At 42.3% G+C, this 15,434-nt stretch overlaps 1 protein-coding gene across 8 annotated transcripts in view; it reads right to left on the bottom strand.

The window, feature by feature from the left end:
* Window positions 1–13,796: 13,796 nt before the first annotated feature.
* Window positions 13,797–15,434, bottom strand: part of SBF1 (SET binding factor 1) — a 235,127-nt gene continuing 233,489 nt past the window's right edge. For all 8 annotated transcript variants that reach the window (XM_082255289.1, XM_082255291.1, XM_082255294.1 and 5 more), the window contains 2 exons: window positions 14,922–15,053; window positions 13,797–14,827 (listed from right to left, as the gene is read on the bottom strand). In XM_082255289.1, coding sequence (XP_082111415.1) covers window positions 14,729–14,827; window positions 14,922–15,053 — 231 coding nt within the window. In that variant the 3' untranslated portion in view covers window positions 13,797–14,728. The remainder of the gene's footprint in view (window positions 14,828–14,921; window positions 15,054–15,434) is intronic.

The following is a 15,434-nucleotide window of genomic DNA, read 5'->3' as shown; positions in this document are numbered from 1 at the left end:
GAACATTCAGGGGTATGAGAGATGATTACAGCCACACACACCTACACAGGTTGAACTGGATGGACTATTGTCTTTATTCAACCTCACCTACTCTGTAACTATGTATGTAACCTGTTTTTTTTTTTTCTGAAACATATCTGTTGTTGCCTGGGTTAGTGATGTTTCACCTTGTGATTCATTTTTTTTTTTTTCTGTGCTGCATGATACAATTTAACATGATGAACTCTTAGATAGGCCCAAAGATTTGATGTATTTTTGGTTTTTGCAGTTATTGATCCCATGCTTACATTGCTTGTGCACGTGTTGCACAGTGCTGCTGCTTTTCCTGGAGATGGAGATGAGAAATAGTCCCAGACCACACTTTTAATTTTTCTATCTGCATCCATCGCCATTGAAATTTGAAAGACACTAATAAAATTGAATATAGGCTTTAAAAAAAAAAAAACTGTCTGGCACCCTTTTGTGGTTGGCTGGCTGGCACCCTGTGGTGGGATGGGTGGCTGGCTGGCACCCTGTGGTGGGTGGCTGGCTGGCACCATTTGGTGGGTGGGTGGCTAGCTGGTACAGGCAGGCAGGGCCTGTGTCTGGCTGGCTGGTACAGGCCTGTGTGTGTTTTTAAAGGAGGTAGTGTCTTCTATAGGAATATAGCTTTATTTGAGACACAGGTGGGTCAACTATGGGAGGCTTAGAGAATTTTATGACACAAAAAAACCTACAAGAAAAAAATAGTGTCAGTAACAACTTGGGGGCAAGGAATTGGGGTTGTTTAAAAATGTCTGACAATTCTGGCTGTTCTGACTGGAAATTTAACAAAAAAATAAATAAATCTTGTGCAAATTAGGGATGAGTTTTTGGGTTGTCTACAGTTACAGTGCTAAAACCAGACACGAATGCCCTACAAGGAAAGAAAGCTAGAACAATCAAAAGGAAAAAAAAAATAGTGACCACTATCACAATGCTCGTCTACTCCTCTGGAAGATTCCTGTGCAGAGAGAAAACAATTGAAAGAGAAAAGCTGGAGGCATGCTTGCACACTACGTCAATGTGTACTGAATTATCCAAAGTCCTGATCTAACAGGAGCAGCAGGAAATTTAAACAAGTTCAGCTTAGAAAAAAAATAAATGCATATATTTCTTGCAGGTAAAAAGAAAAAAATTGGATTTTTGTCTTACTGTAAAATCCTTTTCTCTGAAGTTCATTAACAGACGCAGCTTCATATCTGCTTTAGCCATTGGGTTATGCTCCTCCCATCAGGAATAGGGCACTAGGCAGGAAAAAGCTTTCAGCACGCCCATGGGACTGTCCCTGCAGGCATAACCCCACACACTCTGTTACAGCTCTTAGTTTTGTTGCAAGTAGTGTTTAGAAGAAAACAGCCCCATTCCACTCATAATTAGAGGGGTGGGTGCTGCGTCTGTCAATGAACTTCAGAGAAAAGGATTTTACGGTAGGACAAAAATCCAGTTTTCTCTATTGTTCATTGATAGACGCAGCTTCATATCTTCTTTAGCCATTGGGACATCCCAAAGCAGTATTTTCATGAGGGGGTGGGAAAAACAACGCAAAGAAAAACGTAATTCCCCAAAGGCTAAACGTAGCCATCCAGGTAACAAGGAGCTCAACCAGGAACAACTGGAGCTCACCTAGAAAAAAAAAAAAAAAACATACACCCTCAAAGAGAAACAAGATCTCTTTTAAACAGCAGCCTGCAAAACGTTGTGGCCAAAAGAGGCATCTGAACATGCCAACACAACTACCTTGTAGAATTTTGAAAAACGTGTGCACTGACAACCAAGTTGCCTCCTTGCAAACTTGCATCAATGATGCCTGATGGCGAAAAGCCCAAGAGGCACTCAGCGCTCTAGTAGAATGCGCCTTCACCGGGAAAGGAGAAACCTGACCCTTCAGTGAATAAGCCTGAACCACCGTCTGCCTGATCCATCTGGATATGGTCGCAGAAGACGCAGCCAATCCTTTTTGAGGTCCTTCGGTAAGGACAAAAAGAGAGTCTGATTTCCGGAAAGAATCAGTAGCTGCCAGGTAAACTCTAATTGCCCGAACCACATCAAAAGAATGCAAAGCAATTTCCTTGGGATGCTTGGGCTTAGGACAGAGTGATGGCAGCACAATGTCTTCATTCAAATGGAAATCGGAAACCACCTTAGGAATAAACGACGGATTAGGTCAAAGTACCACATTATCTCCGTGGACCACCAGATAAGGTGCACGGCCAGACAACGCCGCCAGTTCAGACACCCTGCGGGCAGAAGTGATAGCCACCAAAAAGGCAACCGTCTGAGATAATGTAAGCAGGGGAGTCTCCCTAATGTTCTCAAAGGAGGTTTCTGAAGAACCGATAACCCCAAATTCAGATCCCACAGCTGTAACGGGGATCATTTCAGAGGCGCATATGATGCACCCTCTGAAAAAAAAAGTGTGAATCAGGGCATGCGTAGCTAAAGGACATTGGAAAAACACAGCCAAAGTCGACACTTGGCCTTGGATAGTGCCCCAAAGCCAAATGCGGTTCAACCCCTTTTTGAAGAAAAGTCAAAACCCTAGCTACTGAAAACAAGCGAGGTGCACTTTCAACTATTTACACCATGAAATGTACGATTTCCACGTACGAGGATTGTGATTCCTACGCTGTTGAAGGCCAGGAAGATCGGATTCAGAAAGTCTTCTAGTCTTCAATACCTGCCTTTTAACAGCCACGCCGTTAAAGCCAGCGACTGTAAAGCAGGATGGAAGACCGGCCCTTGAGACATCAGATCTTCCAAGAGGAAGCCTCCAAGGAGCATCGCTAACCAACCTTACCAGGTCTGCGTATCAAGACTGGCGAGGCCAGTCTGGGGCCACTAGAATGACCAGAATCCCTTCCACCTCTATTCTTTTGGAACTGAGCAAAAGGAACCGCCTCAAAGGTTGATACCATCAGATCCAAGGCTGCATGCAAGTCCGCAGAGTGGACAGATTGTTTGCTAACAACAACCGGATCGCACGCCCCGCCCCCCCCCCCGTGCAATTTTTGCAACTTGTCTAAGGGAAGAAAGACCCTCGCCAAAGCGGAGTCCAGAGTAAGGCCCATATAGCCCAGTCTCATCTAAGGTATAAGGGCAGATTTTTTTAAATTGATGTTCCAAACGAACTCTTGCAGAGTTTGAACAGTGACAGTCAAGTCATCCAGCAGGGCTGAGTGAGAGTTCGCCCTCAATAGGAGATCGTCCAGGTACCCCAGTACCAAAATCCCCTGTTGCAGCAATGCCAACACCAGAGCCAGTACTTTGGTAAAGACCCTGGGGGGCGGAGGCGAGACACCAAAGGGTAACGCCGCAAAATGAGAATACTCCTCTCCTATAGTGAAACGGAGAACATAGGGATGTGTAGATATGCGTCCTTGATATCTATGGAGGCCAAAAAGTCTCCTTTGTGTAGAATGGACTCCATTCGAAAATTCTGTACCCGCACAAAGCGGTTCAAAGCCTTGAGGTTCAGGATTGGGCACACTTTGCCTTCCTTCCTGTTCACAGTAAACAGGTTTGAATAAAACCCTGTTCCCGAGAGGAAACTGGCACAATCACCCTTTGCGAGAGCAGGTCTTGTACTACCGCCCGGAGATCCCTTAAATGGTCTGGAGATAGACGCAGATTGTCCAAAGGTCGAGACCGGAATTCGATCTTGTACCTTGATCAGTTTGTGAACCCATTTGTCCTGAAACAAGGAAGTTCTGTAAAGAAGCAAAGACGCCCCCCCCCACCCCAGAATCGGATGAGGGCGCCCCTTCATGCAGACGAAGATTTGTCTGCAGATCCGGATTGGCCTGTCTTCGGTTTGCCTGACCATGTCTTATTGGAACTCCTAGAAGAGCTGAATGGCTTTCCTTTTCTTGCGACCCGGAGGTACGAAAAAGCCGCCTATGAGTAGTAGTAAAAAAAAAAAAGGCCCCCCGTCTAGCACGTTGTGCCTTGCTCTTAGAGGATTGAGTGAGAAGAGTACTCTTCCCACCAGTAAGGCCTTTAAACATCTTATCCAGGGAGGATCCAAACAACCTCTAACCAATAAAGGGAAGGTTAGACAGAGTCTTTTTGGAAGCCTGGACCGCAGACCAGCTTTTTAGCCACACCATGCGTCTAATAGCAATCCCCACCGCAGACACTCTGGCTACCAGTGGAGCCACATCCAGCGATGCATCGTGTGTGTGTGTGTGTGTGTGTGTGTGTGTGTATATGTATATATATATATATATATATATATATATATATACACACATACATACATACACATACAGAAGGGCTTGAACCATTTGATCTAAAAGCTCAATCAGCCCCGGGGAGAGCTGTTCCGTTTCCAGGACCCCTTTTAGCAACTTCACCCATACATTGACGGTCTGCGACACCAGGATGGTTACAAAAATTGGTTTCAATATGGAGCCCGCTAACACATGCAAATGGCGGGACAGAGACTGTCTATCAACAGGGTCCGTAAAGGCAGAGGATTCCTCCACCAGGACCACAGTAGACTTATTTAGTCTGGAAACTGGATGATCCACCTTTGGTGGAACGGTCCACCACGTGGAAACCTTATCCGCAAAGGGCTAACTGCGTTTAAAATGCTTGGGCACCACTAACATGTGCTTAATGCGCCCCAACTGTTCATTGACAATACTGTGAAAAAGTTCTGGACAAGGGAAAACTTTGCCCGATTTCTGGGATTTGCAGGTGCCAAAAAGGACACCTGCGGTCCTGACACTGTAGACTTATCCGCCATTTTTAAAGTTTCTCGCACTGAAACTATAAGTGATTCCACCAAAGAGCTTTCCCGCACAGCGGCTGGCGAGGACAGGTCCTCTTCACCATCAGAAAACGATGACACAGAGCCACCAGAGTGGGGGGGGGGGGTGTGTCTGCAATGGCCACATGGGCCTCTGAATCTGAAGATACAACAGAGGGAGGCAAAGGCAAAGGCGCTTACGGCTAGTGTTACTTCTTAACACTAAATCCACTTTTGACACTAGGCTTTCCAAAAGTTCTGTAAGAGCTGACAGGGGCTGCGACCCAGAGGGTTTCCGAAGTCGCACTGAGGGGGTCTGTAGGTGAAATTTTGTCCTGGGACTCAATGTTCACTAAATTTAAAAAAGATGTAGTCACTTTAAAAAAGTCGCAAAAACGCGATCGCACTGCTGCTACAGCGGTACTGAAACTCCCAGCCTAACACAGTCTGTTAGCAGTGTGTGTGAGGAAACCCACAGGATAAAACAAGAAAACGTTACCAAACCGATCAGAAGGCTTGCAGGAACAATCTGTACAGCAGGAAGTGAAAACACCTGGATCATGCATAGTGTGTCTGAAGCCTTGCCTATGCTGTCCAGCACCATGCATTTGGAAGATTTACATTACATACATTACAATGAGGAATTCTGACATTAATTTAGGGCAAGTCTACAGCAAAATGGTGGCCTCCACGGCGCGCTATGCGGTCTCCAGGACCTCCAGGGGGGTCACTGACAAAAGTCTCGGATGTTCCGACCAGAAAATCGCCCTCCCTCCGCAGAACCGCCCCAGCGGCCGCAATAGAACTGCTCCCCCAAAGGTAGGAACCTGTAGTGGGAGAGGGGGAACAGCTGAAGGGGGGGCCTGGTTTGTCCGAGAGGCCAGGGGAACCGAGGGATACCCAAGGGTCCAACTATCCCAAGGAGGAGACCCACGTCCACTCTGATACCGCCAGAGAAATGCGGGGGGGGGTCTCTTATCATACCACGGGTCAGGTGGGCGCCACTCCGAGCAGACTACCTCCCACCCGGGATGGGGGTGCTGCCAGCCAAGGGGTACACTGTGACTCAGGGCTTTCCAGGTTGCTCACGTCCCAGCGAGACGGTCCACTCGTGGGCTTGTTCCCATCCATCGGGGCTCTGTTGTGGCTAGGCCTAATGCTGGACTTTAACCTGCTCACGCTCGCTAGCCAGGCTGGGAGACCTTAAGGATCTAGAATATCCAGTGGGAAACCCTGCCGGCTGTTGCTTGTAGATCTCCAGGAACTCTAAAGAATAAAGTACAAAAAAAAGGTTCCCAAAAAATAACAGCTAAGACCGAAGTCTCAGCAGCAAACTAGGTCCTACTCCTAAACTAGGCAGAAACAAACTAAGGGCTGTAGCAGAGTATGTGGGGTTATGCCTGCAGGGACAGCCCCATGGGCATGGTGAAAGCTTTTCCTGCCTAGTGTCCTATTTCTGATGGGAGGAGCATAACCCAATGGCTAAAGAGGATATAAAGCTGCGTCTCTTAATGAACGATAACGTTCAATGAAACGATAGAGATATTTGCCTTTTTGGGAGCCTGGAAAGCATTGCACCAGTGATTAGCAGATTGCTGGTGGTATGCAGGACTCCTGCAGACTGTCAGTATAAGCTGTCTGCTCGTACCTCCGCCACTGGCAAACAGTTTCACACTGACCCTGGTAGTTCATTGAAAACTAAGAGTCGACAGCTGCAAGGGATGTTGGTACTTGTAGTTCATTCATTCACAGAACTCTGTGAATGAATGATGCAGCCATGTGGACAGAGCTACGTGCTTCTGTGCTCTTCCAAAAGTGACAGCATGTGCGGGGAACATCTTTCCATACTGCTGTCACATAGAGAGTTCAGATCCCCGAGCCACTGCAGGAACATGTTAGTTAAATGTCCCACCCTAAAAACAGATGGAGCATGTAACATGTTCCTGAAGGTGAACTTATCCTGGCTATATACCAGTTCTTGGCAGCCACAATATTCTTTGTGCAGCGCTGTAAAAAATTCCCAACTGAAGGAGAGAAATGGATGGGAAAGTCAAATGGTGGTTCAGGCCTAAACCGTGCCCAGCCACATACACAGCTGTAGCCCCGCATAGTGATAGAGGAGGGTTAAGCCAGCTTGTAAACACCAATAAAAGTTAACACCAGTCAGTAACGGCTGTTTTTTGTGACAAAGTACAGACACACTCCAGGTACAATGGGAAAAAATCAACATAGAATAGCTTGCTATCCCACATACAACTGTAAGTCTTCAGAGATGGGGACGGTTACTGGCCCAACTGGATTTTCACTGCTGACCACAGGAGCGTCACACAGAGAGCACACCAATATACCTGATGAACTGAGAAAACGTGTGTTCTTATCTAACTGAAGACAATTCCAGGATTTCCAACATCCAGCCTAAATTTACCAGTAGCTGTTGACAGTAGAAGAAAATCTTTCCCATTACAGCAAAAATATAGGAGGAAAATAACATCAATTCTCCTAAGGGCACCAAGCAAATCTGAGCATGTGGGAGGGGTTATAATCTTTTCTTTTTTTCTATTTCAAGAACTAGTAAGTTAATTTGAAATTGTTTGAGATTAGAAAAAAAATGTAAATATCCTGTTTGCACCAGTATGTGAGCATGGAATCCCCATAGTATGGCAGGATCTTGGTACAGTTAAAGGGGAATTAAACCCCAAACCAAAAATGTAATATATTGCAGCTTACCAATCATTAGATGTGGTGGCTGAATTTGTTTATTTTTTTTTTAGGCTTTTCCCCTCTTTATCTGGCCAGTGCCCCCACTCTGTATAAAGGAGCACAGGGGGCACATTTAAACAGCAGCCTCAATTGTCTGGGGAAGAAGGTGGTTAGTGTATTCAAATTGGCTAATACTTTAGAATCCTTTACAGCATTTTTAAGGTTTTACATAAATAAAAGCTGATAATTTTAAGCGCCCCTGTAAGTAGTAAATGGTTTGTCTTATCCCTGTACCTGCAAGAGAGCTTTTCTGTTGAAAAACAAATGGCTGGATCAGATGAAAATGAAAGAAAAAAACCTAAACAAGGAAACTAATTATTGGTAAGCTGCAATTTAATAAACGTTTGCTTTTGGGTTTAATAAAGTTTTAAGCTGGCTACAGACTGTAAAGGTTAGCAGGCATGACCTTAATGTCAGATCCCTAAACTGGCCTAAAGCCACCATCTGTGTTTACATGAGCAGAAGTAGCCATCTATAGCACGTGTTTACCATATGAACAGCAGTGATTAGAAAAAGCTTTTCCAATGAGGCTGATCAGCAACAACCGGTTCATGGAAGGCAGTCATCTAATGTCAATTTTTACTGCATCAACATATTTTCCTTTTGTAAGATTAGATCAATGGAAGACTAGGTTATATGAAAAGTCACCAGACATAATTTGAACATTATGCCTAAAGTCTGGTACACACTATCAGTTTTAGATTAACCCAGCAGGCTGAAGAAAAAAAAAAAAAACTGAAGAGCTTGCTGTTCTAACTATTTGATGTTAGTACAGCGATCTCCCCGATGAGCTAACGTGTTCTGACAGCTGCCAGTGCTGATCGGATGCTGGTTTTCCAGCATGCCCATTTGACAGAAGCCGGCTAGGCTGGTGTGCACACGGGGCGAACATCAGCTGGTTTTGGTTGAACCAGCTGATATTCAGCCCATGTGTAAAAGGCTTATAAAAGGAAGACATATTCTCTTATATATGCAGCGTGTGTATGTATAACTTTTGGATGTCTGTTTGGAGCAGGCATCTAGGTGGATTGCAAGTTACGCTGGACAGTTCTGCACCACAATAGACAAAACACTGGTACACACTAGTAGTTTTTTTTCCCCACTGCCTGATGCCACCCAACATTTGGCCATGTGTACCAGGCTTTAGGGAACACCAAGCTTCCCTTCATTAACATACAATGCAAGCAGCCCAGAATCTAGCTCTTTAACTCTTTGTTAGGACAATGTACAAATCTAGTTTACAACTGATAAAGGGATCTGCCAGCACATACAGGGTTAATTAAGGTAAACAATGAAAAGAAAATTAGGCAGGATTTTTTTTTAGTCCTGGAGCTTTTTTTTCTTTCAGAAAAGAGCATTTAAAAAGATAAGCAGCAATGTTTAATAATTTCAAAATAATGCGAATGGAAACGTAACAAATCTAAAGTAGGCGTTATCCCAATTTGGCTGCAAAGTGGAAATACACTTAAAGACTAGGTTTGGAATTTACTTATATTATCCTTTCGTCAGGAACACAGCATGGTGATACGCAACCTAGGGTTATAATGCCACTTACAGAACCGGACACGAATAATCAGATTTTCATTACAGTGTAATACTACTATTCAGTAATAGGAAATCTGAAGGACCTTGGTACGGCAGTAAGGCATTGTATATTAAATTTTTGAGCAACAATGAGTTATTTTAGTAAATTCTAACAGTAGAAAATGCACTTCAAGTGTTTTTAAACATTTGTTAGTTTATTTCTCTGGGTATATTCCTGTTTTCATATATCTAGGCACAAACCAAAGACTGTATGTTTGACACAATGTACAAGAACCGATGTATTCTACAAAAACAGGAAGCTTCAGCCTGAGAATTGTATTATGTACAAAGAGCATCCATCTTTTAAAATGGCCGCACTATCTGACTCCTGCGCGGGGGGAAGTGGAGGAATAGGTTAACCCTTTCACTGCAAAGATGCAATGTACCCAATCGGTTAAGCTACACTTCAAAACTTTAGATTAAAAATGAATGCCTTAAACAGGCTTTAAAAAACAATTGTTAATTACTTGTAATTATGAAGGTTTTTTTCAGTTTGACTTTTACCACGGTAAAACAAAACAAATGATCAAGAAGTGTTTTAGACAACCATATGAAAACGTAAGACGCGGAGTGTTTAAGGGACAGAAAGAAAATGGAATCCAAATATTTCTGAAATAGTAAAAATGCATCAGCTTCTCCTGGCTAGCACAGATCTAAAAGCACTCAGGGAGCATGAACACTGCGCAGATGGCACGGCCCACGGCTTGTGTATGAAAGCAGAGGTCTGGCTCGCCAATATGCATCTAGCACAGGGGATTTTAACCCTTGCTGTAGCAAAAAAAAAAATAAAAATAATTTAGCCAGTCTTCCAAAATCTGCATTAATTTCTCATTCAGGGTGAAAAATATTGACCAACCAATACTCCTTTCTTGATCTGCCCAAGCAGGCCCTGGAAGTAGCATAAAGATGGCTGTCAACAGTCTTGCTAGAGGGATCAAGGTCATTGTAGACTCACGCTTGTGTGAAATGGCATCCAAAACTGTCATTTTAAATGACACTTCACTCTAGGCAAACAGCTAACAGAGGAGTTCTTACCTTTATAAAAAACATTTAATTTTGTTCAGCCCAAGTGGTAGGACAGCAACACAGCACAGCCAGGTCTGGGATCTGACTGCACTGCAATTAAACAATACAGCCAGTAACTGTACACTGAACTAACAGAAGACATATGATGAGGTAATCTATGTTATCCCACCCTGTAAGTAAATTTTCGGTTTACAAATTACAGTACTTTGCAATGCAGCAAAGTTCAGCTTTTTGTCCTTGCTCCTGCCAGTAGGGTAAAACAGAAGTATTATAGGGTGCTATTAACAAAGATTTAAAGAACTTCAAGAATTCACTTTTTTTTTTTTTATGTGCCAAATTGCCATGGGTTAGGTCCGACAAGGTGAATGCCACCTCATGGACTTATTTACATTTTCATTGAGAAACCAAGAGTATACCTATCATTTCCAGAGCTCCAACATCAGATCTTCAGGTCAGCTGCTCAGTCCGCCCCTCCCCTCATCTTGCCCAATCATGAAATGTTTTCTGAACCCATTCACAAAAATACAAAGCCCTCTGTGAATGGACAGCAGAGGGGAGGAGCGGGTCAGAGCAGCTGTTGTGAGAAAGCAGCATCTCTCCTGGCAGAGCACTGGGAGTGAAGCAATAACTGTACTACCTGTGCTCAGTAAAACTGTACACTGTCAACATGAGAAAGGTCCACAAGGTGACATGCACCTCATTGGACTTAACCTGTTAAAGGCTGTTAGATTTTCAAAAGTGACAGAAGTTAACTGGAATTAAAATATATGCCAGCTGCATGGAAAAATAATTTTAAAAAGAACCATAATGAAGGCCTTGATGCTGTTAGGTCAACACTATTATTGATTTCAATGGAGATGAAAGAGAATGACTGCATTAAAGAACTAGGACAATCCATCAGAAACTCTTGCTCTTAATACTTGAAATACTATGAAAAATTTGCTGCAGGAGGTGTCTCTGCATACTGCACTTCCTGCCCAAATTGATAGTTTTGAGTGGAGTTGGTCTCTAGGAGGAAAAATGATTTTGATCGAAATTTAAAAATTGATTTTAAGTACTGATAGCATTATAGCTGAACTCCAGCCAGATAAAAAAGTGTGCAAGTATATGTTGATTACAAATCATCAAGTGTATTTAAAAAATATATATATAATTTAGGTACTTCACTTTGACTCCTTATCAGTCTCTTTCGAATCCCCAGAAACCAGAGTTCAGTGGTGCTGCACTGTTCATGCACTAACATGGGACATGCTGAATGGAGGAAGGATCAGAGAGATGAGCTCATCAGGCGGCTGCCTCTCCTCCAGACTAGGTGTGCTGTATAGCAGGGGTCGGTAAATCATAGGAATGAAAGGGGAGAAATATAAACCCTTTTGCAGTTAAAACAATTCTATCGACATACTTAACTGTTTCCCTAGAGTTCAGATTTTAAACAGGGCTTTTATCCTTGACACCTCAATGGTTACTTATAGCAATAATGAGAAAAATAGACATACTAAAACGTCAATGTAACACATACCAGTTGCTGGAGCATGTCCAGTAGATAAAATTTCTTAGTTTAGGGTTAGGTTTATATTTCGAAATAAAAATTACAGAAAAGGGAGACATTTTTTTTTTTTTTTTTTTTACAGCAACAGATGTTTAAAACTTATTTAAACTCCAAAATGAAAAAAAAAAAATCTACATTACAGCTTACCAACACCTTTGATGCAGTGGCTGCAATAGTTTTTTTTTTTTTTTTTTTTTTTAATCTGGTGATCCGTAACACACTTTTGGTAGCTATGCTCACTTCTACACTGTATCTATGGAGGAGCAACAAAGCAACCCTTGAGCAGCAGCAGAGTCAGCCTGTGGAGAGGATTGTGTTCTATGCACCAGTCCATTTAGATTCACTTTTGATAAAGGAATCTAATAAAAAGTCTAACTCTAGCTAACACTTAAGCAGTTACAGCAACAGTTATTTTTCCTTTTTGTGCTAAAGGTTTTAACCTAATGAATAAAGCTGACCATTGTAAGTACCCTTCTCAGTATTACATGGCTTGTCTCAACCTTCTGTTATTTTGCTGAACAGCTTGGTCTGTTAAAGGAAGTTGAAATGATAACAGACTTAATAGCAGGATCAACAGGTAATAAAACTATGTTACAGGGGGGGGGGGGGGGGGGGACATGGCTGTTTTAATGCTACTGGCCGGTTGCATCGTAAATGTCATTTTTTTTTGCTCATAGTGCAACTTTAAGTCTCTGTTCATGGTCAGTGCCATCTAAGGCAGCACCTTCCTTGTCAATGACCAGACTAAGGCCTGTTTCACAGGGGGCGGACTATGGCTACGATCCACTTGCTCAACAGGGATCTGTCCGCTATTTCCCACTAAGCAGGCGGATGACAGGTCCGTGTCCGCTCTGCTTATGCAGAGCGGACACGGACACAGACTGCTCATCCTCTATGGCCAGTCGGATGTAAACAAGGCGCCTGTCCGTTTACACCCGAATGTCATCCGATCTGCTGGACGGATCCATCCAGATCAGATTGGATGTAGGCGGGTGTAAACAGGCACGTATCTGTTTACATACTCCTATCCAAGGAGAATAATAACGGTTCTGATCGGGTCCACCTTAAAAACGAACAGGCAGACCCGATCGGAACATGCATGTGAAAGGGGCCTGCATTCTCATCCACACAGTATACTGTGGGCTTTAAATAAAAGTTTTTGTTCTAGTTAAATGCATTTCAGCATGTTCAATTTTCAGTTTAATCACTAAACTATTTCTGTAACTGTCCCTCACTCTCTTACGCAGTTGTCCATCTTTTGGCATAGATCCCTATAATAAAATGGACTAATAATATATTCATTGTACTAATCAGTTCATCCTCTAGATTACCGAATTTTATATTTTACAACACTAGTTTAAAGGGGGGGGAGGGGATATAGCAGTTAGGTGGGTTTAATTGATGATTTTGGCATGCAGAAATGATTTATAGTTTTATATTTTTTAGAATTACTGGTGCCACAATGTGTCCCCTCTTACATCTTTACACTGAAGTTTATATAGTGATTTTTATTTTTATACTTGACCTTTTCCTTCCCCTCAATGACTGGCTATTGTTTGAGGAAACAAAACTGCTTCAATAATGCCCAGATACATATATATCATATATCTACGTGTAACATAAACAGTGTAGAAACAGTATTTAATAGATGGCTTATGAATCATGATTGGCTGAGTTAGTGTATGGTGAATCAAGAACTGGGGCTAAATAACCGAATAAGATCGTATTTTTGCAGTGAAAGAGTTAAAAAAAAACCTCAGTATTCCCTTCCCAGCCAACCTCTCCTTCAGTTTCACGCTGCTTTGGACGTTCCTCTATATACAGCAATATACAATAATAATTATTATTAAATGAAGTACAATAACCACAGAGTTAAAATACCATTAACGGTTTAACAAAGTTCCTGTTAATCCAAGTGGCACACATAGTAAACACAAGATGATGTCCCTGCTGCAATCTTTCCATAGTGTACAGCTGACTAGCTGCTTACTTCACAGTCCTGGTGACAGTCGACGTGATCCAGAAGTCCTTGGGGCTCATGAACAGAAGTTTCTGAATATTTATATTATTTTGTGAAACTGTTTTACATAACATTTCCTCCCTTCATTTTTACAATCTATACATCAGGAAGAAATAAGCAAGCAAAATCCTATTACATACAAGTAGTAATAAAATCCTTAGTGGTTTTCACCTGGTTTCCTAAGTCACAGTCTTCAGAGTTCAAGCTCCAACCCTCCTGGGGCCAGTGCGTAAGGACTGGACAATAAAAATCCTTTGTGCAAATGTCCATCCCTTTGGTGTAGCCCCATTACAGCCAAATGACATCTTCTAATAAGAAATAATAGATCTCCATGAGAAAAAAAAAATGATGTGTCAAGATTGTTTTACTAAAAAGTAACTAGAAATGCATTTTATGCTGAACTCTTCTACCTGCAGGGCTTGTTACATGGATGTGTAGGTCTGCTGCCTAACTATTTAGGATTTCAAAATAAGTTAAGATTGAAAAAGATTGCTGAACCAAATATAAGCAACAGGTAAACATTCAAGAGACTAACCAGATACAAATTGTTTCCAGGATATTACAGATGACTTTCCTTGGGGACCATGAATAAAAAAGCCTAAGTGTTTGACGCCCATCAACTAAGGACATTTCTGCTTTTCTTTTAATTTAAAAGGGCACCGGGCCACTGAGCTAACAGCTGTTCTCAGGAAATACTAAGCACAACTCTGCATACTCTGGCTGAATCATTTCTTGCCAGTTACAGTGTCTAAAAATCTTTTCTTTTTCAGAAGAACCGTAAGCCATAGTCTGCATGTTGCTCTATGATGACTTCAAAGGGCTTCCAATATGCCCTAATAACTCATTGGATGCTTATATATCTTGCTGAAAAAATGACAAAGAGGCCAAGGTGTTCTCTCTCTGGAAACACCCACTTGACACTGGTGAACAGTTCAGTTTAAGCTGCCATGTGGTACTCCAGAGTTACTAATACTTCAGTGACATCCTGACATCTTTGGATGATGCTACTACTGAAGCCTCACGCATCTGACAGGCAGTTCTGGATCCTGTCAATCCACTGCTGGGCCAGCAAAGGGTCTGTGGCACAGAAATTATAAACCCGCCGGGTTGTTTTCAACTGCAGGGAATAAGAAAAGGTGAACGCATTAGAAAATGTGTAAACCGAAAGGAAGAAATCAAATCAGCAAAGTATTATAAATATTTAAACTTACATCAAAAAATGACCTTTCATCCACATTTTTGGGAGCACCCAGCGTCGGAGTACCTGTATAGATAGACTCTACCTCCGCCAAGTCTATCTCCCCTTTACATTCAGTGTCTGTACGGCTCTCATAATAGCGCAGCTGATAGGGGGAAAGGGAGGTACAAATGAAGCACAGCAAAATTAAATTTCTTTAAAAAAAAAAAACAAGATTTAGCGAGAAGAAAAAAATATATATATATAAAACTTTTTCTCATGTGAAAAACACAATGAAAGAAGAAAAAGGAGACACTTCTTTCCCATCTTTGCCCTGAAATGACATGGGAGACTACTGACTGCTAACACACCACAGTGCATACCTTGTGGGAGATTTACTAAATGTGGTGCACACAGAATCTGATACAACTGTGCAAAGTAACCAATCAGCTTCCAATTTGTGCTTGTTCATTTAAGCTTTGACAATAAAACACAGAAGCTGATAGATTACTATGAACAGCTGTACCAGATTCTGTGTGCTCCAGTT

This window comes from Pelophylax lessonae (assembly GCF_965119305.1).
Source record: "Pelophylax lessonae genome assembly, chromosome: 4".
Taxonomy (NCBI): domain Eukaryota; kingdom Metazoa; phylum Chordata; class Amphibia; order Anura; family Ranidae; genus Pelophylax; species Pelophylax lessonae.
This window is presented reverse-complemented; position numbering and strand designations above follow the sequence as displayed.